This window comes from Bombus vosnesenskii, unplaced genomic scaffold (genome assembly GCF_011952255.1).
Source record: "Bombus vosnesenskii isolate JDL3184/JDL3185 unplaced genomic scaffold, Bvos_JDL3184-5_v1.1 scf7180000013295, whole genome shotgun sequence".
In the NCBI taxonomy this organism is placed as follows: Eukaryota; Metazoa; Arthropoda; class Insecta; order Hymenoptera; family Apidae; genus Bombus; species Bombus vosnesenskii.
The window spans coordinates 7,158,810-7,183,276 of record NW_022882946.1 but is presented as its reverse complement, the minus strand read 5'-3'; the positions used below and the strand labels follow the sequence as shown (position 1 = coordinate 7,183,276).

Below are 24,467 nucleotides of genomic sequence, written 5' to 3'. Positions count from 1 at the left end.
ATTTGAAAACAATATATATATATATATGATCTGAAATCTTTATTTAAGTAAAAAGCAAATGTTGTAAAGAAAAATGATGCTATGTGGTAGTATGTTACTTTACATGTAAGTATATATATATTAACTTATCAAAATACAATAAATATTTGCACAGCCTATTTTTAACAACAAAGTATACATATTATTATGGTAGAAAAACATTACTAGCAATAAAAGTTGCTATACATACAAACAACGTAATATTTTAATTATTATATATATTTAACATAATTTGAAATAAATTTCTTTCTGTATAACACTGTTTCAATATCCATTCAACATAAAATAGCGATCTGAATCTTGTTCACATTTATCAAATTAATGATTATGTTTTTTATTCTATTATATTATTGAACATGTGAAAGTTCTAATCACTTAGATCATCATATTGAAATTTCTATATTTTATAGCTCTACTTAATTACAAGATTTAATACATTACATATGTACAGTTTACTTGAGGACAAACATTAAATGTGGACATCAAATTTTTATTACATATAATAAAACTAAATTTATTTACACTTTCTGGTAGATATTCAGTCTATTTTAATAAATATAGTGAATATTTGAGTATTATATTAACTGTCATGAAAAATGAATAACTTGAGATTATATGTCAAATAAATAAAAATTAAAACATGTTTATGAAGAATTATAGTTTCAAACATTTTCTACTTTTATAAAGTTGTTCATTAGTAATAGAATAAAAAATAATACTTAATATACTAGAGCTTACAAATTTACCAATAAAATGAATTGTGCAGAAATTCTGCAGTGGATTTATACAATGATGAAGCACTTTGTCTTAATCCAGTCAATAATGATACAACTCCCTCTTTCTCATCTTCTTGTTCATCTTCTTCAGGTAAGTAGTCTGGCATGTCTTCAGTATCACCATTATTTCCAGTATGAATCTTATGATTAAATATATTGTTAATAAAAAAATCATAACTCATTTTAATCCTAAAATTTAGAAATTTTGCTCTGTACAAATATTTACCAATTTAACGAGATACTCTTGATTGAATTTATTTCGTGTCACCAATCTTGCTTCCATATTCTCAGAATTTTTTTGGATAGCTTCTGCAATTTGTTTGGCAGTAACATAACTTAAAGTACGCATTGTAACACGCTGATGTTCTACATCAACTACCAGAGAAACTAGTCCATTGATTCTTATTAATATTGCCTCCAACTCTGCACGAGTTTCCTATTCCATATGCATATATAAATTTTATAAAATAATAAATACATAAAATTAAAACATACATACTATCTGTATGTATTTACCGGTAATAAGCCTTGAACATGTAATACAATCACATGAGTCTTTAACTTTTTAGGCTCTATAACTCTTTTACATCTGCTACGTAAATTATATATTGGTGGTTTCATTCTTTCTATGTCATCTTTTATACATTGTGCTCGTTTAGATATCTTTGGTTTATCTACATTGTACTTATTTATAATTGCGTCCAAGGCTTCACGAACTCCAAAAGTAGAGGTTATGTGTACATAATTATCCACGTTTTTAACAAATAACTCCAAAATATCTAAACTCAAATTAACAATCTCAAAATCGGGTACTTCTAAGACATACGCTACATACGACAAAACTGTTTTATCCTAAAATCAGTAATCCTTGTTATAAAAATAAAGTATAAACAAATTTTGAAAAATTTCCTACCTTCAAAATCGTATCATGATTTGCAAAATCATTTGCCAATTTTTTATATGTTTCGAGGGTAACTTTCAATTCTTTCGGATCCAGAGATTCGTCCACGTCCATTATCTAAAAGTGTAATGTTGACATTAGTTTATTCTTAAACTAATATTGTCATAATAAAAAGAAGTTCAATATTACTACTTATGATTATCTCCCTGGGTTAACATTGATAGGCATTCAAAAATAAGCAGATCTTTAAAAATATTTTTATTTCTTGAATAATTATCGAATGGAACACAAACTTCGTAGTAGTAGAACGCGTTTACCTAACTTGCTAACTGATATGACAAATTTCAGGGAATAGATTTTGAATCTTTTACTAGGTAAATTTCATAGGTCTACAGTTAAATTACATTCTACATATTGTTAAATGAAAAATAATTTCGTTTCCAATTCATTCGCAATTTTTCAACAGACTATATTATTCTTTAAAAAACATAACGTAATCGACATAACATAAAGTTTCAATTGAAAGGATTTAAATATAATTTTCATATATAACAAACAATATGTATACTTTGTATAGTAGTAAAATTGTTTTTTTTATTCTTATAAAAAAAATAAACTAAAGTACACACATTTAATGTATGCATAAATTCTATATGCAGTTGCTACGTATATATGTATAAAAGTTGTGTATAGATAATCATGTATTTGCATATATGCATATAATACACATATATGATGTTTCGAATAGATGTATCAGTTTTACCCTACGTAGTAATAACAGTACATTCATGTTACAACCAGCTGCTGCCAGATTATTTCGATGACGCGCATATTATAGGACAGTAGCGAAACTAGTGTCTATATGACGTACTAAAATAAGATGGCCGATATTCATTCTACCAGCTACCAACAGCATAACACCCGTATTACCTTTCTAATGAACTTCTTTCTTACTTTACGCAACCAAATATTTTGAACATTCACTAGTGTCATTCTAAGTACTGGTAGAAAGAAATTGATGTAGTTATACGATATCGAACAACATATTGAAGATAATAGGGAAGTTAAATTAAATAGTACGTAAAGTAACAAAGTATATCTGACGTATTTTCAAATATACACGTATAGGTGATTATTCGTAAAGAGTGCTAGTGTAAAGTGCATATTGATTGTCAAAACAATGGAATACGTATTGATAAAAGACATACGGCCGGGTCAAAAAAACATTAATGTAGTGTTTATTGTTCTGGAAGTTGGTCATCCTACCATTACCAAAGAAAACCGCGAAGTTCGAACGTTTAAAGTGGCAGACAGTACAGCATGCATGAATGTTTCAATTTGGGACGAACCTGGACAGCTTTTAGTACCAGGGGATATTGTAAGATTAACAAAAGGTTATGCTTCTGTTTGGAGACAATGCTTAACTTTGTATTCTGGAAAAAATGGAGACATACAAAAAATTGGTGAATTTTGTATGGTAATAAATGAACAGTTAAACATGAGTGAACCAAATCCTGCTTTAGCGCAACAAATGATTAACCAAAGTGGTTCTGGTCCACCTGGTAGCAATATTAACAATACTATTACAAATAATGGAAATGCAAATAATATCACTGGCCAACCTGGAAGGCAACCATTGGTATGTTGTGCAATATATTCATTGCTTTTAATTAGATATTAATAATAGATTTATTTCTAATTTTACAAAGAGTGTAGCTACTTTTAGTGCTTCTATTAATATTAGTATTAATTTATTTTATCATAGACAATTCAAAGTAATTCAACAACACCTGCTAGTGGTACTTCTGGTAGTTCAACAACAACAAAGAGTGGAAACAATAATAATAATAGCACTGGTGGAAATAGTGGTAATACTTCAGGACTTCCAGGGGGATCTGCAAGATATTCTGGTGATTCAACAACAAAAACATCTGTTGCAACAAAAACTAATTCTCGTGGTCGTGGGGGGTACAGAAATGGTGGACGCAGTGATCGTAGATAACATATAAATAAAAAGTGGTTAATTATATATGTGTAATAAAAATATGCAATTGGTTATATAATATTTAGGATAACTGTAATATACTGTTTTTTTAATAATCCTGTATATGTGTATTCATGAATTAATGTATACGATAGATTTGTCTTAGAATATAACATCATGAATTGAAGACAATCCAATTAAGTAGAATAGATGAAAAATACTATCATCAATGATATAATATATTAATGTTTCAGTGAATTAATTTTAATTCATATATTTGGAATCATTGAGTTTTGTACATTTCTTAATTTAAATCTGGAGCTTGTCTTCAAATCATAGTAAAAGTATCAAATTTCTCTTACTCTGATAAATGAATGTAATATATATATAAAGTATATAATGTCTGCATTTAACTGATAAATAATTTTATTTGCTAATTTTTTAAAATATATTTTATAAAATAAAGAACAATAATATGTGTATGTTTAATTTACACTGAGTAAATAAGGATAAAATAATTTTGAAAAATATTCAATCTGTATACAAAACATTTAATATAAAACATATTTGAATTTATTATATGATGTTGTTACTCAGTGTAAATATACATTAAAATAAAAATATATGATTATTGACTTTGTATATTTTCATCAGAAGCGTTAAATAGAAAACTAAATATGTACAGTATTTATTACTACTTATAACTATCAATTATTTTGTGTACATTGACCCTATTTTTATTTAATATTTATATTTTGTACATAATTAAATTCAATTTTTATAACATTAAAATTGGTGTCAATTTTTTAAATAATGGATGTGTCAGATAATAAATAACTCAATTATTAAAAAGTAAGGATATATTAAGTATTTGTGTTTACTTTAAAGTCAAGGTTTTTAAAAAAAACTCAGCCAAAGTATAGATAATTCTATAAATAAGTTTACCACCATAAGAAATTTCAAAATGATAAGAAGATTACTGTGATAATATGCATTTATCAGATTGTGATATGCCACATTTTTGTCTACTATAATTTTTAGGTTATGTTTATACATGACTTCACGTTTATGTATATCGTATGTCACATCGAAGTAAGTGATAACGATATGTATGTACTTTAATTTTGTTTTCTTTCTAATGTTCTCACTTGTAATTTTAAATACATTATAAATTTACAGAATGAATGTGAATTCTGTCGTCATTGTTACACAATTATTTCTTTTGTTAAACATATAACTTAAAATAACAGATGTCTAAGTTAGACATAACAATTTATGAGTATTTTTTATGTATTTAAAGAATTCTAAGACGGTACGTTTAACATATTTGTTATAACATTCGGTTATATTTTACTACATTGCATAATGTTATCATAAATCGTGAATCTTAATTAAAAGTGTTATTGATTTAAAATAAGAATTGTATTCTGCAAATACCATTTAATAATTCACTGTTTCTTATGTTTAACTGTGTTATGTAGTAAATGAATATATTATTTATACATTTTTAATACTATATTTAATATCGTAAATTTGTCATTACAGATTATTTTTTTCTGAAGTATGACAAGATCACATATAAAATATGAAATTGCGAAAGATACAGATGATACATCAGATTATTTTCTCGAACCAGTCCAAGAGTTTCCAAATCTGTCTAAAAAAGAAGTATCTTTTTGGAAAAAATCTTTTCAAATTATCATATTAATTCTGTGCTATTTTGTGTTGTCTGTAGGTTTAACTTTTTATGTACAATGGCTTTATAATACATATGTAAGTGAAGATATCTGTGATTTATAAGAGTTTATTATTTGACTTTATTTTATATATGCACTCATTTTTTAGGGATTTCATTTTCCACTTGTTGTGGTGATATGTCACTTATTAATAAAATTTTTGTTTTCTGCCTCAATAAGATGTATTAAAACATGTTGGAAGAAACAACAACAATTAAAACTTCCTTTACAAAGCATAATAGGAATGGTTATGCCAATTGGCATAGCTAGTGGCCTTGATATAGGTCTATCAAATTGGGCAATTTCATTAATTACTATGTCATTGTATGTATTTAATATTCTACATTAAGAACAAAATAAAATATATTTACGACTTTGCGATAGTATTAATGAATTATATTGTTATTTAGATATACTATGACAAAATCGACTTCTATTATTTTTATTCTTGGATTTGCACTCTTTTTGAAGTTGGAGAAAAAGGTAGTAATATTAATTTCCTATATGAATGCTTCAAATATAATATATTAAAGAAATAATTTTGTTATAGTCTTGGACATTATCATGTATTGTAGTAATGATATCAGGAGGTTTATTTATGTTTACTTATAAATCAACACAATTTGAAGTTTTTGGATTTGTAATTTGCCTCTTAGCATCATTTTTAAGTGGTATTCGATGGACTATGACACAACTAGTTATGCAAAAATCTAAACTTGGAATGAAAAGTCCAATTGACATGATGTACTATATGCAGTTATGGATGTTATTACCTATTGTACCAGTGATGATATGGTTTGAAGGTATATATATGTAAAATGTACAGCTATATTTTTTTTTTAAATTGTATATGTAAATATTATGTTAGTGTTTTTGAAAAAGGTAAAAAAATATATTATTTTTAGGATCTCATCTATACAATAGTTTTAAAAATACAGATTGGAATGATGTTCAAACTATTACAATGACTATAATTGCTGTATTTGGAAGTGCTATTATAGCTTTCCATATGGAAGTTATGGAATTTTTAGTTGTTACATATACTTCTAGTCTTACACTTTCAATTATTGGCATAATTAAGGTAAATTAACTACATATTAAATAACATAATATTATATAACTTTATTGAATATTGGAATATATAAGTAAAATATTAATATTTGGGTAAAAATCTTTAAATTATTGTCTTTCTAGGAAATATTTATTTTAATTTTGGCTGTTGAATGGGAAGGTGATCAAATGAGTCATCTTAATTTTGTAGGATTGTTAATGTGCCTTTGTGGAATCACAATTCATACGATACAAAAAGCATTATCCAATAGGAACAAAAAAGCTGAAAATTTGGAATTACAAGTAAATTCTCTTTCAAGTAATAATTTTAAAACTGAAGAGGTAATCGATACAAATTTACCTTTGTTAACTCAAAAATCAACATCGCTAACAAATCTTTTAAACGCGGAATTCAGTTCAGATGAAGATGATACAGTTAAACATGGTGAGAATTCTACTCAGATACTATCTAATATATTGCAACGTAGGGAACAGTAAAGTCTAAACTCTAACATTAATATACAAGGACATAAAATTTATTTATTCTGAAAAGTCATTCCATATCTAATTATATACTATTTCCCGCATTTTATACATATTTTTACACCTCAATTTAATTATTAAATTTATAATCCTTAATTTTCAATGAAAATGTTAATAATTATTATTTATGTCCTATTTTTGAGGATATTATTTATGCATGTAAAATTATGTATAAATTTATTTTTTTAATATTATTTCGAAAAACAAATTTTTATTTAAACACTTAAAAACTTAAAGAGTGCAAATAATATACATATATAAAACAAAGTACATATATGTATAGTAAATAACTTTAAAAGGAAATTTATTTTATAATTATTTACTTACAGCCTGTGTTATTAGTTCCTTGCTTAAAAATAGCATAACTATACCTTATTATTTAGTAGTATTTTTCACATTTGATCTTATTTATGCTATATACATATATTTATATACAAATAACAAGACTTCCAGAAATACACAGCATAATAATAGATGATAATGTAAACATTGAAAAACTGTGCACATTTTATAAATTATTATTAATTTAAAAAAAAGGTATATCTAATTAACAACTTTTTAATCAAAATTTGTGTGAACAGCCATTATTGTTTATTAATTGTCATAATATTATAAGGACAAATATACAAAAACATTACAGTAGACAAAGAGATTATTAATTTTTTATATTCATAAATCGTATTTTATGTAATTTGATGTTAATATTATACAAATTAATTATACAGTATAAAAACAATGCTTCATATAATTATGTAATTTTATGGTAATTTATTTGATTTTATGATATACATGTTAATTTGCATAAGGATAATAATAATGTATTTTGTCAAAGAAATTTATTTAATATGTATGTTCTCATATTGAGAATGTTATAATTTTTATTTTATAATCTTAAAGTATTCGAAATAAACTTTGTATACATAAGTATGCTATTATATGTTATTATTTATTTAATTCTTAAATAAGTCCTATGGAATTCGTCTATTGTAAGAAATATTTAATAAGATTATGTTTCTATAACTCTGTAAACTATTGAAACATAATTTATATATAGTTTATATTTATAATTATAATATACGACAATAAAATGCAAAAAATATGTGTTTTGGTATCGTACTTGCAATTAGAAGTACGATTTACAGATGGTAAAAGTAATCTTTTTATTTTGAAACTTAGGGATTTCATTAGAGGTTCACATTAAATTATTTAATTTTTTTAATACTATACTAATACTAATAATGAAGTTGATTTCTTTTTAAAATTACGAAACAAATTTTTTTATACAATTGTATTATTATGAGAAAAATAATAAATATGATATATATATATAAAACAAAATTCTGTAATTATTATTAGATAGATTAATAAATAATTGTTATGTATGTAATTTAATAAATAACTTTGTAAACCCCTTACTTTGTTTGTTTGATTTGATTAGTCTTTTTAGATTTGGCTTCAATTCTTTCTTCTAGTTTATGGATCAAATCATTTAATTCCTCCTATTACAAAAATAAAAATTATTTTAAATAAAATTATTATTTATAAAAGCCACTTGAGTTAAAAAAAACATATTTACCTCGTTGTATGTGTACATTAGAGTACAATGTTTTAAAATTTGTTTCTTCCTATTAAATAATTGCAATGCATGTGGTAAACAGTAAACACTGTCATCTTGTGAATTACTCACTAATGAAACAAACAAATTAGCTCTACAAGTTTCACATTCAAAGTCGCCATCATCTTCTTTTACTTTTTTTCCTTTCTTTCGTTTTCCACTATCTGGTAAAGGTAATCTTTCTGTGTTTATGAGACCTACTGATTCTAATTGTTTACGATAATCTATTTCTTTTTCACGAATTTTAATTACACTTGCTAGAATCTGCAAATATAATTATTTATAAATCATATATGTAGTTTTACATTTTTTATGTCATAATTATTAGCTCTCATATTTACCTGTTTTAATACTTCTATATGAGATCTAGAGTCATTAATAATATTAAATAATAATCTTTCAAATGAAAAGATTGATGGTTCACAACTATCTTGTATATCCTATAATAATTATTTAAAATTATTTTGCCATTCTATAAAATATGTAAAATAAAAATAGAGGAATGTTATTCACTTACTTTAAATACTTGTTCAGCAGTTTCTAACCAGGATGGTTGTGCAAAGTAAACACTTTCAGATACTACATAACCAGTGCATATACTTGATGTAAATGCTTTAGGAAATACAACTATAAATTGCCCTGGTTCCTGAACAGTCTGGCATAGTGATACTCCGTTACTAACCAATAATTCTGGAGGAACCATTGCTGTATCTGATGGCAGCCATATAGTTTTATTTTTACAATATCGTGGAACCATTTTTGAAAGAGCCTCTCTAAAGTTATTGTTGTGTTCGTCAGGTATACCGTACCAAATTTTTTTAGCACCAGTATGCAAATATTCTATCCAAGGAAGACCATGAGGATCACGGTACCAACAACATGCACTAAATAACATACCCACATGAAGTGTTGGTACAGTCACACCTGCAAATAAAATTAAAACGGTTGTAAATAAGAAAATATCAATTTATAACATATGTTTTAGTTATACAAATTTAAAGAAATGCTTTATACCCATTATAGGACCTAAAGCTCTCAGTACTGAGCCAGCGTTATTAGTAAGTACTTTAAGATTCCATGGATGTCTTGCGAACGGACTATTTTTAGCAACCGAAAATCCAAAACCGCGTCCACTTGAATCAATGCTTGCAGCGTGTACACAAACATGTCTTTTCCTTTCTGCAACATGTTTCCAAAATGCACTTTCAACCTCATCAGCAGAAGCGCCTTCTGTTTCGTTTCCAGATCGTTGATTTTCACCAAACCACATACGTTGTGTGTTTCGTGCAATACGATAAAAAGCGTTTAACGGCATGTTTCTACCCTGTAAAATTATATATTTATATATACAATATTATATATACAATATTTATATATACAATATTATATATAAATCACGAAGAACTGAAAATTAAGTGGTTATGATTATAATTTTGGAATTCTCACTTTAACGATGCATTCCTCAATTTCGTCAGAACTATCATCATCTTCATCTTCTTCATTTTCACTTATTGGTGCATTTTGCCTTTGTAAAACTCTACTTTCTCTTTTCATCCACTCAGATTCGACTTCATCAAATAATTTACCTCGTTCCTCTAAATCGCATTATTTTATTGATAAATAATTTTAAAATATTATAGTTTCTTATATTACTATATTTTCTATATTTATGCACAAATACCTGGAGATAATGTATCATATGGTAATAAGTATTTGCAGTAAATGTCATCCAATTTGGTTACACGATCTTGAGCAGATTTTGGTATTTTCATCCCATCAGCTACTTTCTGCCACTTTTTCTTTTCAATCACTTCCTTTAATCCGCCTAAACTTTGAACTGTTTGATATAAATGAGGCAAATCAACTTCCATACCACCAATCTATAAGAAAGAAAAAGAATTGAAATAATAAACACATTAAAGAAAGTAGAAAAAGATCATAAATATGAAACTGTACCCAAGGTGGATGAGTTAATGTTATGCTTTGTGTAGCTAAATATTTCTTTATAGCCATCATTTCTTTCACATTGGGACCCCATCTATGTAACATACGATGTACATATTGATTGTAAGCAGTAAACCTCATATCATCTGATACTTTGCATTCCGGCTAAAATAGAGAAAAGAATGTATTTATATTTTGCAAATATATACATTTAATTATGCAACAACTTTTAATGAATGTTACTTTAAAATTAGGTGGTGGTACAACTCTGCATATTCCAAATTTCTCTGCAATTGGCCTTATTTTATCTATGTATTCTAAAGGATCTTGGAAATCTTTTTCAGTAGGATGAAATGTTGGAGCTTCAACTAATCGTGCTTCATTATTTTCATCTTTTGCACTTGGAAATGTCACATTATTGATGGGAGAATAAATTTCAGAACCCTTCTGTTTTGCTTTGATCTGACATCTAAAATTTTAGAAATACATAATAATGTATTTAATAAAGTGAAAAGTGAAGCTGCAATTCTTTTTACATTCAACTTGTATTACCTTTTCCCATTCTTATTTGAATCAATTGAGGTTTTTCTTTCTCTAGGAGTTTTTGGTGATTTTGGCAATTTTTCAGTTCCTATATTTAATCCAGTTCCAATATTTTGCCTATTTGCAATTTGTACCATGTTTTCATTTTTATTTGGAGTAGATGGTTGAAGTTCGGAATTAGATGTAGTAACAGTTGATACTGTACTTGAAGAAGTAGATGGTATTGAATGATCAGTTGTTATTAAAGTAGAATTAGGTGGAGTACGAGTTGTAGGCTGTACTGTTCCTACAGGAGGACAACGTGCAATTGATGATGGAGGTTTAGTAACCAATTTTGCTCTTAAAAGAACTTTTTGATTAGGACCATTTGGTCCTTCAGTACCGAGTTTTACAGCTACACCTTGAATTAATTGCTGTCCTTGAACTAAATTTGGTCCATTTCTTGTGACAGCTTGTAAAGGTATGTAAAACAGTTGACCATCAGTTTCATCATCATTTTCATTGTTGTTTTCAGTCTGAGTAGATATCTCTGTACTTTTTTGTTGATTTGTATCACTTTCTCCAATCTGCTTTTGCGTTTGTGCATTATCATCAAGATTTACTTGTACAGCTATTGAAGTACTACAATTTACATTACTCCAAGTTGTTGTTAATTTATCTAATGGTAAAACTTGTATATTAGCCAAAGTTGCAAAATTTTTTGGTAATTCAAATTTGTTTACATTTAATGTTGTATTCGATATATTTTTTATTTCTACTATTTCATTTTCATTTTTTGCAGAATTATTGATGGAATTTTCTTTAAATATTGTCATTTCACAATTATCTTTTATTATTCCTTCTACATCTTTATTTACTTCACTCACAGATTTATTTATGTTATTTTCGGATTTATTTGCATTATTGACAAATTTATTTGTATTATTTTCAGATTTATTTGGAGCATTATCAAATTTATTTGAATTATTTTCAGATTTATTTGTATTATTTTCAGATTTAGTTACATCCATCTGGGATAGATTATGAATCACGTTTGATTTATTAGATTCTCGAGCTTTACGTCTAAAAGGAGTACTAACAGGGATTTCTGTGTCACTTTCAAATGCATAAACACTGCTTTCATTTTCTGGAGAAAATGCATTTGCATTAGGAATTACTGTTTTACGTTCTTTAACTTTTGGTAAAAAGGGTTTTCTTGGTTGAAATATGGTTTTCTTCTCTGTTGATATCTTTTTTTCATTAGAACTATCTGTAGAATTTTGATCAGGTTTTAGTGCACTATCACCTTCTTCTCCAGGACATGAGTCTTTATTTGACTTTATGTTCCGCCCTTTATTAATATCTTTTAAGTATGTATTCTGTTTGTTAATATTAATATTAATATTAGAAAACTCATTCTGCTGTTTTATTTCAGATTGTAATTCTCCTGTTATAATGGGAGCATATTTATTATATGTATTCATGCGATCTTTTACATTAGCCTTTTCTGCTAATTTAGAAAGTGTAACATTAACTGGTCTTACCAAATGTTGAATTTTTGTTGAAATTGATAAATGTGATACATCAGTCTTCTTTTCACAAACATCATATTTAAAAGTAGACACATTTTCCATTTCTAACTTACTTTCCTCTTTAGCAAATGAACTTTCATTTAACCATTTTTCAATTTGTTCAGTCGACATATTTACTTTCTCCTTCCTTACATGCAATGTTGATAAAGACATATCTATAACATTTGTGGATGAAATCTCTGTTTTATGATGACATTCTTTTTCAGTATTTGTTGATATTTCTTGTTCTATTTCATCAGATATTAAATCAGGTAACTCTGATTTATCTTTTTCAGATTTTTGAAGATGCTGATTATATGGTATATTTAATACTGGTGGAGAATTTATGCTTAGTAAAGGTTCATTACTCGACAATTCCTTATCTACCTTTTTATTAGCTACATATGAATTTTGTTCATTTTCTATTTTAACTGTTTCTAATTTATCACTGGTCTTTTTCGTGGTCAGAAGATTAACATTAACATGTGTTTGACAAGAATTTAATACTTTGGATATTGCTTTCTTTGTAAATCCCCGAAAAGATTCTTCGTCATCTGATATTTTTGAAAGGTCGGTTTTTACAAAATTTTCATTTAAAGACTGCTCAATTTTATTCTCAATATCTTGATTGTTATTTTTATTAACAATTTCTTTTTGTACATTATCATCTTTCTTTCTTTTTAATTTATTGAGCAACATTCCTAATGTCTCTTCATCAGAATCTGTACCTTCAAATTCAGTATCTTTTAATTCTTTTTGCTTTAGTCCATTACCTTTTTCAGGTAATGATTTAGTAGAGCTTTGTTCTCGTTTACGTTTAGTTACAAATTTTTCTTTATTAAATTTTGCATTATTTTGAACTTGACATTTTGATTTAATACTTATATTATTTTGAATCTCCATTCTTGTAGTTATATTTTTAGTAGAAGATCTAAGATATCGACTTACAGGTTTATTTAATTTTCCTAAACTTCTTCTTGTAACAGGTCTTGTATTACTAGTGGCATTAGAACTTACAGATTCTTCATCACTATCAATTTCACAATACTTGTGAACTCTTATTAATCTTTTACTTTTAAAAGCAATTTTATTAGTTTTGGTCTTATCCAATCGTTTATTTGATGTATTATGAATAGAAGTAATCTTATTATCTTTATTTTTAGCAGTTGTTTTTGTAACAGATTGTTTTACTTTAGTTTTGATTTCATTTTCTGGTTGAGTAGTTTTACGTGTATTTGGTAATTCTGGAAAACTGTCCATAGAAACATTATCATCATTTTCTAAATCAGGACTTACGAGTTTCCGTCCAAGAATTTCCATATATACAGCAGCTGCTTCTTTAGTTTTCCTTGTTGGTCTCCTACAAAGATTTTTTGGGGAAATTGTGCCACTATGAGAACGTGTAATTCTTCTCATTTCAGATTTACTTCTTGTACATATGTTTTTTTGCACAGCCTTTTGAATTGTACGTTTCATCTGTGGAACTGATTTTTCCAAGGGACCTTCTTCTTCTTCTTCAGATGTAGAATCAGAATTTGATGTATCACTATTCTTTTGTTTTACTATAACTTTCTTCTTTGGTTTAGATGGTACAGGTTTAACTTTTGAAGGACCTGTTTTTGTTTTATCTGCAAGCACACTACTTCGTAAACCAAGTCTCTTAGTTTCAACTCTTGGTAAAAATTTTCTGGGTGCTAATTTGTTTACAGATTTTAATAACGTTCGTTCTGTACAAGATCTTGTTCTCATAACACATGATGTTTTAAATTTATTTTTGATTCTTTGTTTAGCAAGACGCTGTTCTTGATATTTCTTTTTGAGTGCTTGTACTGTAGATGTAGTACTTTTAAATGTTGTAATATTTTTCTGTATTGTATTTGAGACTTTCTTCTTGTCAGTAATAATAGGTTTCACTTTTGTGATACTTTTCTGACTTGAATCTGGTTTTTGATTTTCAATAGATGTACTAGTTGAAGATATAGTTTTATCTGTTGCTATACGTGCTGGCTTAGTATCTGGCTTTTCCTTTTTACTTCCAACATTGAAAAAATTTAAGCTTGGAGGTAAAATTGGAGTTCCTATATAAAGATTCGAATTAATTATTGATACATAAAATTAATTAAGTATGAAGTAAAATTTTAAAAACCTCTAAAGCACAAAAATGTCAAGAAATCTTCTGTATTTGGTCGTTTGTGAGTTATTAATTCTGTTATAACTGCTGGTTTAGTCTTTTCTTTATCCTTGATAGGAGTATGTGAAGGATTGAAAACTGTCGTTGCACCTTGTGCAAATTTTCTTTGTGCATGTACTTTGGTCCTACAATAAACAATATATGTAAAAAATAAATAATAAAAATAAAAGCTATATTATATCATAATTAAATAAAATCCCTTTTAAATCATTTAAAGAATATAATTATCTTAAACATATTTGCACATCTTTAGATTCATATATTGCACAAAAAATGTATATTAAATAGTCTATAGCAAATTACTCATTAGTTATGTTAAAATGTTTATTTATTTACCTCTTTGGAGATTCGGAGAGTGGCTCCATAAGATCCACCAAATCTCCTTCTTTCCTTTTTCTTTTATCATTTCGACTTAACACCATTTTGCAATTTTATTAAAAAATACTTCTGTCAAAAACAACCACAAAAATTTGATTTAGAAATATGTTCATTAATACTTGATTACAGAAAATTAAACTATTACCTGATCAATATCTTCATTTTTACAAAAACTAAAAAAATAAGAAGTTAACAAATATTTGAAAACATTATATTATATAAAATGAGATACGAGTATTGTTACAAATAACAAATATTTAATATAAAAAATTTCAATAAGAAAAAATATAAAATTTAAGAATTTATGTTCTTCTATAACCTTTTAATGCTTCAAAGTATTTTTCATTTAAATTAGATAATTAAGAATTTATGATGCATAAAACCACCTAACATCTGTTCTTTACACTGAGCGAACGATTGTTTATTGTGTCAAACAAGATTAAATACCACGTTCTGATCTATGATGTAGATATACATAGATATGCACCATAAAATGATATTGATTTCTCAAGACTTATCCACATTGCATGTATCGTATTGTGTTGAACATAGTACGGTTTGCTTTACTTACATTAAGCATTCAACCAATAGAAAAAATATATAAAACATGTGTAGAAGAAATTATTAGCACCTTCTTATGTACATATCTTACATATGTCGAAAATTCCTTATTCATTATTTATTAAATTAATTTACATAAAAGAAAGATTAAAAAACAATATTTGAATTGAAAAATTTTAAATAATCGATATTAGCAGAGATATTAATTTCAATGGAATGTTCATGAAACCTCTATCCTGCCATCTATATATCTATGTGCATAAGAATATTTGTTACGTTTTTCGTGTTTACACTTCAAACCTATTAAAATTATACACATGGACTATATTTAGAAATTACTCATACATTATTCAAATAATTAGTGTTTAATTTATAATTGTTTTACTAAGGTAGGAAGAACTATGGCGTACTTTGTAATTAGACAAACATTAACAAAAGATCATTGCGACTTGTCATACATTAACTCAAATAAAGTGAAATGTCAGCCTGACATTATTCGCAATCAATTAATTGATATTTAAGATACGATTATTATTGATATTTCTCTTAATGAATAATTATAATTTGTAACTTAATGTAGTATTTAAATTGTATATTTAATAATTTTTAATAATTTTATAAGGTAAAAATTGTTCTGTTATTAATTGGACACTTGATTATGTGATGATATTTCTATAATTTAATTTTCTAAGTGATTTTCAAAAATATGTCATATTAGATATAATATAACATATATTATATACAATTATTCTTATTTACATCTTGTTAAAATACAATACAAATTTTGAATTATTTGCATCTAAGTATGATTAAAAATATGGATTATTACTATTGTTATTCGTTTATACATAGTTACATAATTGTGTTTAATTATAGATAGACTATTTATAAATAAGACATCATGTATAATAATGGATCACCACCACCTTATGAATCACCTCCATATGTACCGCCTGGTTATTCACAAACAATGGGTGGTGTTCCACCTGCTAGCCCTTTCACATCTGCAGAAACTTGTATGTCTCATTCTTATTTTTTTATAGTGAACTCTACAATTTAACTAATTAATTAAGAAAATAAATTTAAAAACTTTATTATTTCTTTATAGACACAACTGGACCAACTATAGTAACAACAATTGTTCCACTGGGGCCAGGATCAACACATACAATTTGTTCACATTGCCATGCAGAAATAGATACTACAACAAAGACAGAACCTGGCATGATTGCCTATATATCTGGGGTTGTAATTGCATTAATGGGGTATTTACAAAAATATTTTTCAATTACCAATTCAGTATTTTAATTTATTTATTCAGTAATTTATTATATTACTATTTTGTATATTATCTTCAACAGATGTTGGTTGGGATGCTGTTTAATTCCATGCTGTATTGATGAATGTATGGATATTCATCACAGGTGCCCTAACTGTAAAGCTTATCTGGGACGTTATAGGAGATAAGATAACACAATACTAGTATCTATTGCATTTCACTTTGAAGTCATTTGAAAATTGCATCATATATATACATATATAACGAATAAGTTTTAGTTTTTATCTTCAACAAATATTTGCAATGTTTGGAACATAAACAATCAGCTTCAAATATTTTTCACATGAAAGTTTGATATACAGTGTGGTTGGTAACTGGTGGTACAAGCGGAAAGAGGGTGATTCTACGCGAAAAAAGAAGTCAAAAATATAGAATAAAAATTTTTCGTTTGAGGCTTTGTTTTCGAGGAAATCGACTTTGAATTTTCGCTCGGTACGCGTGCACTTTATCACGTCTCGTTATAACGGATCTCACTGTAGATCATTGTCTCGATGGATATTATCGCAGTTTAAGTTTGTTTTTGCCGTAACGGAAAATTAGGAATACATAATGAAATAATATGAACTAATCATAAAGTTTATTATTACAAAAATTGCTGAAAATGTTGCCCATTCTGCCGAACACATACTTCTGCTCTTCTAATTAAATTTCTATGAACACTTTCTAACGTATTCGATTGTTTTAAAGTATGAAAGGCTACAATAATCTTTTCTTTCAATTATTCGCAACTTGCGATTTCTTCAGAATAGACAATTGATTTAATATGGCTCCATAAATAAAAGTCAAGCGGAGTTAAGTCAGGAGAGCGTGGTGGCCAAGCTATTGTTCCAGCACTACCAATCCAGCCTTGGTAATGTTGGTTTAAAAAATCTCTCACATGACGACTAAAATGTAGCGGTGCACCGTCTTGTTGAAAAATTAAACTTTCTCTAGTTCTCAGCGGTACATCTTCTAATAATTCCGGTAGTTCGTTTTGTAAGAAATCGAAATATGCTGCTAACGTTACATTTCCTTCGAAAAAATATGGCCCAATAATTAGATGTCCGATTATGCTAGTCCAGACGTTTACGTTCCATCTTACTTGAAAATGTGTTTCAAGAATAGAGTGAGGATTCTCATTTTGCCAATTATGCATGTTATGGACATTGAACATGCCGTCCCTTGTAAATTTCGCTTCATCGGTCCATAAAATTTTTAACAGAAATTCTGCATCGTTGGCATGCTGTTGAAGCAACCAATGACAAAATGCCTTTCACGAAATCTTATCATGAGGCATGAGTCCTTGTACTCTGGTGATATGATAAGCATGTAAGTTGTTTTCGTGTAGAATTCGAAGAATCGTGAAGCAACTAAGATTATACCGCAAAGAAAGGTTTCTTGCACTTATGTCAGGATGTTCCAAAACGTCCTTTAGTATTTGCTCTTCAACATTTACACTAACGCGTCGTCGACGACCACCATGTCGTCTAAGTTTTTCAAAAGAACCATATTCGTCGAGGGTTCGTTCTGCTCTTTGAATAACACGTTTGTCAGGATGTCGACGATTGGGATACCGGTGTCTGTAATGATCAGCTGCGGCTGATGCATTATCACCACACGCACCTAACGAAAGTGTCATGTCCGTATATTCCCGATTGCTGTATGTAGACATGATGGTAGACTAATAGGTACTGATAGTGGATAGCGATAAAAGTCGGATAGTAAGTTAATAGGTAGGAAAACACTTCGGTCACATTGGAAGTGTTTATCGACATAACGTCAATCGAGACAACGATCTACAGTGAGATCCGTTATAATGAGACGTGATAAAGTGTACGCGTACCGAGCGAAAATTCAAAGTCGATTTTCTCGAAAACAAAGCCACAAACGAAAAATTTTTATTCTATATTTTCGACTTCTTTTTTCGCGTAGAATCACCCTCTTTCCGCTTGTACCACCAGTTACCAACCACCCTGTATGTAATGCACAATGCAAGATTGCACATAATTATATAAAAAAAGTATTTGATATTTACTTTCATAAAGGGAATCATTAAACATATTCGTGGATTTAAATATTAAATGAAAAAGTTCCTAGAATTCAATTTATTTGTTATATTTGGAAACTTCTTCATTATAAAAGTATAAAATAATTGAGCAGAATGTACAAATGAAAACAAGGTTCATCGATAATTTTGTTTACAACAAATAGTATATAATATAAATTTTCATATGTAACATGTTTATAAAATTACTTCTAGATGAGGTAATATTCAAGTACTATTATGTATGCAAGTACTGTTAAAAATCTATTTTTTTAAATTGTTAAAGATGATAAATTTATACAATTTGTGCCTGTTTTTATGAAGTCTATGAAGTCTATGAAGAAGTTTATGAAAATAACTATTTTTGGAAATAATGTACACTGCTGTCTTTTTATCACTTATAAAAATTTATATATTTTCAAATAGAAATAAATACTTTATAACATATAACAGAAAAGTTACATTTTAAAAATAAGATCAATTAATAATGTTAATGTAAAAAAAAGTTGATATTCCATAAATTATGTAATTAATGCCTTTCAATGGAGTGCCTATACATGTATAAATACAAATTAATATAGGTATTTTATAAATAATTTATACTAATAGCAAATCTCAAAAATGTATTTTTGAATAAGATAGTAATTTTTACTTGTATATTTATAGAAGAGACTAATTCTTACAATAGTCATAAAAAAAAAAGTGTAGTCATAAAATGTAGTCATAAATAACAATAATTGTAAAAATAACTATATTTGATTAACTAATCTGTATTTTTGATATTGCTTTAGTGTAATATATATGCTTTTATATAAAATGTTCAGCAATGTATTCTATATTAATAAAATTATAATATTATAAACAAAATGAATAAAATTTAATGTCCTAAGTAATTTTTGCCTGCCTTTACATATTTTCGTCGACTTTTACTAGTTAAACATTTTTTTATACTTTCAAAACTGTATTATTATATAACAATCAAAATTATAATTCAAATAAAATTTTTTACAATTTATTTAATATAAATCGGTTATAACTACTTATTTCTTTTTCAAACCGATTTTATCTAAGTGATCTCATAAAAACTTACAGGAACATGACATTTATTAAAGACTAAACGTATTTTGAATTTTGTAAATTAAATGTTAACATAATATAGTTGATAGTGTTTGAAGACAATTAATGAAACGATAGTTCAGAGAACAGTCTCGCATTCTATAACAATCTAACCTTAAAAGAAACGTGATGATCTATAAATATACATGTATATTTATATTGTTTTTACGTGAAAATTAGTAAAAGATATTAAAGTTCTATCTATATACATTATGACAATGTGGCATCATTCTAAATTAATTTGTAATAAATTTGTGACAAAATGGAATAATTTTGCTTTTTACAACTACAACAAAAGAATAAGACATAGTAGTTCAAAAACTACTGTAGAAACAAATGAAGATGTTGATGACCCACTTCCTAAGCAAACAAAAGTTGTTATATGTGGAGGTGGTGTTATGGGTGGTGCAGTTGCTTATCATCTTTCACTTATGGGATTAGGATCTCAAACTGTTATTGTAGAAAGCGGCAGGTATGAAATGGCAGACTTTGTAAGTCCATTTTGGACTGGATAAAAATGTATTTTCATTTATTTACTTTGACTAAATTTAGATTAGGAGGTGGAACAACCTGGCATACATCAGGATTAGTAGGAGCTTTTAAACCAAGTTTGGCACAAGTTAAGCTAGCTCAGAATACCATAGCATTATATAAAGCATTGGAAAAAAAAGGCTTATCAACAGGATGGAAACAATGTGGTAGTCTTTCTTTAGCACGCACAAGAGATCGTATGACTGTATTTAGACGAATGAAAGCACAGTCTATGTGAGTCAATTACTAATTGTAGTAGTATATAAAATTAATTAAATGTAGATCATTCTATGAATATTTTTAGTTCCCGCAATATTGAATGTCATTTGATTACACCAAAGCAAGTACAAGAAATATGTCCATTATTACGAGTAGATGATTTAGTTGGTGGATTATGGATCCCAGGGGATGGAGTGGGAGATCCATATCAAATTTGTTTAACATTAATAGGAGAGGCAAGAAAGAAAGGTGTTTACAGTTTTTCATGAAAGTAAAAAAGGATATAAGAATATGTATTTAATTTCATATTATAATGAGATTGTAAAATTCATTTAGCTCCTAATACTTTTAGGTGTTAAAGTGTTTGAAAATTGTAAAGTTACTAAAATTATTACACAAAATGGTAGAATTGCAGCTGTAGAAACAACACATGGTACTATTGAATGTGAACATTTTGTTAATTGTGCTGGATTTTGGGCACGTAATGTAGGAAAATTAAGCGAGCCATATGTAAAGGTTAAATATTTTCTTTACTGTTATTAGTGAATATAAGAAAGAAATATAATTTTTATAAATAATCTGAATTAAATATATTCTATTTTTAGGTGCCTCTCCACCCTGTAGAACATTATTATTTGCATACAAAATCAATTAATGGTTTAGATCCTATGACCCCTGTTATAAGGGATTTAGATGGATATATTTATTTTCGAGAAAATAACGGAAGTTTATTAGCTGGTGGCTTTGAACCAGTTGCAAAACCAGCATTTGAAGATGGAACAATACCTGGTTAGATATAGATTTTTATTTATTATTGACCTTATATAGATTTAAATATGCAACAAATTTTAATTTAGGAGGTACAGAGCAAAGATTTCTGCCAGAAGATTGGGACCATTTTCATATATTACTTGAACAAATGCTTTATAGAATTCCAAGTCTAGGAAATGCTATTTTAGAAAAATTATGTAATGGTCCTGAAGCATTTTCTCCAGATTGTAAGTGGATAGTTGGTGAAGCACCAGAAATACGTAATTATTATATTGCTGCTGGTATGAAAACGGTAAGTTACCTTAAGTTATGAAATTATAAGATATACAAAAATATAATTTTTATAGGTGGGTATATCAGCAGCTGGTGGAGTTGGTCGAGCAACTGCAGAATTAATAGTTAACGGTTCAACATCTTTAGATATGTATGAATTAGATGTGTCACGATTTTTGGGACTTCATAACAACCGTAAATTCCTACGTGATCGAGTAAAAGAAGTTCCTGGCATGCATTATGCTCTACAATATCCACATCATGAATTTAAAACTGGTAGAAATTTAAGAATGTCTCCAATTTATCCAAAACTTCGAGCAGCTGGTGCCATATTTGGTCAAGTAATGGGATACGAGAGACCATCCTGGTTTCAATTGGATGGTGATAATGGTAGGTTCACTATCTTTTATAAAAGACAAATTTTCTATGAAAAATTTTATATTAGAAGATAGATATTTCTATATTTTTTAGTATAAAATTCTTCATAAAACATTATTTATTAACATGTCTGTATTATAAAAGAAGAAACTGGATTTTATTATACAGATTGCTTTGCTACACAGATTTAGAGACGATTGATGGGTTTCAAAGATGTAAGATAGCATATACAAATACGTTCAGTAAACCACCATGGTTTGAAGCAGTTTGGAATGAGTATGCTGCATGTCGAGAAACAATTGGACTGAGCGACTATTCTTCTTTCACTAAAATTGATTTATGGGTATGATAGATTATTGTAACTAATATATGGATATATTATTGCATTACATGATTTTTCAATTCATGTATTGTTTTAGTCAAATGGAACGGAAGTAGTCGATTTTTTACAATATTTGTGTTCCAATGATGTTGATGTTCCAGTAGGAGGTATTATTCATACAGGTCTACAAAATCATCGTGGAGGTTATGAAAATGATTGCAGTTTAGCACGTATTGCTCCCAATCAGTAAGTTGTTTAAATAAGTTGCACAACTTATAAGATATAAGATATAGCTATATAATTAGATTTTTTATATTTAAGTTATATGATGATTGCACCTACCATACAACAAACTCGATGTAAGCATTGGATTAATCGTCATTTACCAGTAGATGGTTCTGTAGCAGTATCTGATGTAACATCAGCATATACAGCAATCTGTATTATGGGTCCTGCTACTAGGCAATTATTATCAGAATTAACAGATACTGACTTAAATCCCAAAAACTTTCCATTTTTTACTTTTAAGGTATTTATTATTAATTATTAATTATATTTATTATTAATTATAAGTATATTTAATATTATATTATCCATATTTAATTTTATTATGTTTACCACACATTTATTTCTTGAAAAGGAGTTAGATGTTGGTCTTGCTAATGGAATACGCACAATGAATTTAACTCATACTGGAGAACTTGGCTATGTCTTATATATTCCAAATGAAGTTAGTATCCTAAATTAATAAAAAAAATCTTTTCTAAATTATGAATTTTATATTTTATTGATGTACACATTACACATTTGTAGTTTGCATTACATGTTTATACAAGATTAGTAGATGCTGGAGTTAAATATGGAATAAAACATGCTGGTTACTATGCAACTCGAGCTTTACGAGTTGAAAAATTTTACGCATTTTGGGGTCAAGATTTAGACACCTTTACTACTCCTTTGGAATGTGGACGAACTTGGAGAGTAAAATTAGATGTAGTTATCTTTAGAATTTGCATGATTTATATATTAAAGTTTAATTAAAACAATATTTTAAAGCTATATGCTTAATAGAAAGGTGTGCATTTTATTGGAAGAGATGCTCTTTTAAAACAACGCGAAGAAGGTGTAAAACGGAAATATGTGCAGCTATTATTAAACGATCATGATCCCGAATTAGATACATGGTGTTGGGGCAGTGAACCTATTTTTAGAAATGGAAAATATTGTGGAATGACGACTACTACAGGTTACGGATTTACATTCAAAAAGCAGGTACATATTTAACGTTATTAACAGATTACTAAATTTATATGATTATAAAACTTTGATAAATTTTGAAAGCATAAAAATTACAAAATATAAACATTTATAATAATCAATAAATTTTTATTTAGGTTTGCCTTGGATTTGTTCAAAATTTTGACTCACAAGGACGTCCACAAGAAGTGACAAATGAATATATATTGTCAGGAGATTACGAAGTAGATGTAGCGGGAATAAAATTTCCCGCAAAATGTCATTTGCATAGTCCTAATTTACCAACCAAATTTCCAGATAAGGAAAGGGATTCTTACCATGCAACACGTGATCATCAAGTTGTTTGACTCTAACATTATAAGTTTTGAGTTTTGTACAAATAATGTATATAAAGTTTAATAAATTATTTAATAAGTGACAATTATAA

The 24,467-nt window shown here is 27.5% G+C and overlaps 5 protein-coding genes across 14 annotated transcripts; 3 read left to right on the top strand and 2 right to left on the bottom strand.

Annotated features, from left to right (window-relative positions):
* Positions 1-240: 240 nt before the first annotated feature.
* On the bottom strand, positions 241-2,521 carry LOC117233131. Of its 5 annotated transcripts, none has more exons than XM_033493129.1 (5): positions 2,480-2,521; positions 1,729-1,833; positions 1,332-1,667; positions 1,042-1,251; positions 241-955 (listed from the first exon to the last, which is right to left on the bottom strand). In XM_033493129.1, exons 1-5 carry the CDS (start codon positions 2,504-2,506, stop codon positions 782-784), a joined length of 852 nt encoding a protein of 283 aa, XP_033349020.1. In that variant the 5' UTR covers positions 2,507-2,521; the 3' UTR covers positions 241-781. The 5 variants fall into 5 exon arrangements, with proteins under 5 accessions (XP_033349020.1, XP_033349021.1, XP_033349022.1 ...); XM_033493130.1 differs by having other exon boundaries at positions 2,485-2,517; XM_033493131.1 differs by lacking the exon at positions 2,480-2,521 and adding an exon at positions 2,346-2,441.
* A 65-nt stretch (positions 2,522-2,586) lies between these two features.
* LOC117233130 (solute carrier family 35 member C2-like) lies at positions 2,587-7,122 on the top strand. 5 transcript variants are annotated; one of them, XM_033493124.1, is made up of 8 exons: positions 4,581-4,792; positions 4,880-5,012; positions 5,246-5,473; positions 5,546-5,760; positions 5,847-5,919; positions 5,987-6,239; positions 6,342-6,517; positions 6,631-7,122. In XM_033493124.1, exons 3-8 carry the CDS (start codon positions 5,264-5,266, stop codon positions 6,982-6,984), a joined length of 1,281 nt encoding a protein of 426 aa, XP_033349015.1. In that variant the 5' UTR covers positions 4,581-4,792; positions 4,880-5,012; positions 5,246-5,263; the 3' UTR covers positions 6,985-7,122. The 5 variants fall into 5 exon arrangements, with proteins under 5 accessions (XP_033349019.1, XP_033349015.1, XP_033349017.1 ...); XM_033493126.1 differs by having other exon boundaries at positions 4,581-4,809; XM_033493127.1 differs by lacking the exon at positions 4,880-5,012.
* A 1,230-nt stretch (positions 7,123-8,352) lies between these two features.
* LOC117233265 (protein Jumonji) lies at positions 8,353-15,866 on the bottom strand. The gene is made up of 14 exons (XM_033493395.1): positions 15,570-15,866; positions 15,396-15,423; positions 15,209-15,319; positions 14,828-14,997; positions 11,141-14,759; positions 10,832-11,057; positions 10,601-10,753; positions 10,326-10,524; positions 10,091-10,239; positions 9,659-9,968; positions 9,162-9,568; positions 8,986-9,084; positions 8,606-8,908; positions 8,353-8,528 (listed from the first exon to the last, which is right to left on the bottom strand). The coding sequence occupies exons 3-14, from the start codon at positions 15,292-15,294 to the stop codon at positions 8,442-8,444; spliced, it is 5,808 nt and encodes a 1,935-aa protein (XP_033349286.1). The 5' UTR covers positions 15,295-15,319; positions 15,396-15,423; positions 15,570-15,866; the 3' UTR covers positions 8,353-8,441.
* Positions 15,867-16,067: 201 nt separating this feature from the next.
* On the top strand, positions 16,068-19,694 carry LOC117233273 (cell death-inducing p53-target protein 1). Of its 2 annotated transcripts, none has more exons than XM_033493408.1 (5): positions 16,068-16,200; positions 16,692-16,827; positions 16,920-17,076; positions 17,173-17,452; positions 19,111-19,694. In XM_033493408.1, exons 2-4 carry the CDS (start codon positions 16,713-16,715, stop codon positions 17,276-17,278), a joined length of 378 nt encoding a protein of 125 aa, XP_033349299.1. In that variant the 5' UTR covers positions 16,068-16,200; positions 16,692-16,712; the 3' UTR covers positions 17,279-17,452; positions 19,111-19,694. The 2 variants fall into 2 exon arrangements, with proteins under 2 accessions (XP_033349299.1, XP_033349298.1); XM_033493407.1 differs by lacking the exon at positions 16,068-16,200 and adding an exon at positions 16,416-16,433 and having other exon boundaries at positions 16,688-16,827; positions 17,173-17,447; positions 19,106-19,694.
* Positions 19,695-20,209: 515 nt separating this feature from the next.
* Positions 20,210-24,458, top strand: LOC117233267 (pyruvate dehydrogenase phosphatase regulatory subunit, mitochondrial). Its single transcript, XM_033493399.1, has 14 exons — positions 20,210-20,761; positions 20,842-21,054; positions 21,125-21,288; positions 21,392-21,555; positions 21,645-21,828; positions 21,897-22,102; positions 22,158-22,473; positions 22,647-22,804; positions 22,881-23,029; positions 23,105-23,312; positions 23,424-23,513; positions 23,597-23,776; positions 23,855-24,055; positions 24,178-24,458. The coding sequence occupies exons 1-14, from the start codon at positions 20,502-20,504 to the stop codon at positions 24,385-24,387; spliced, it is 2,703 nt and encodes a 900-aa protein (XP_033349290.1). The 5' UTR covers positions 20,210-20,501; the 3' UTR covers positions 24,388-24,458.
* The last annotated feature ends 9 nt before the right edge of the window (positions 24,459-24,467 follow it).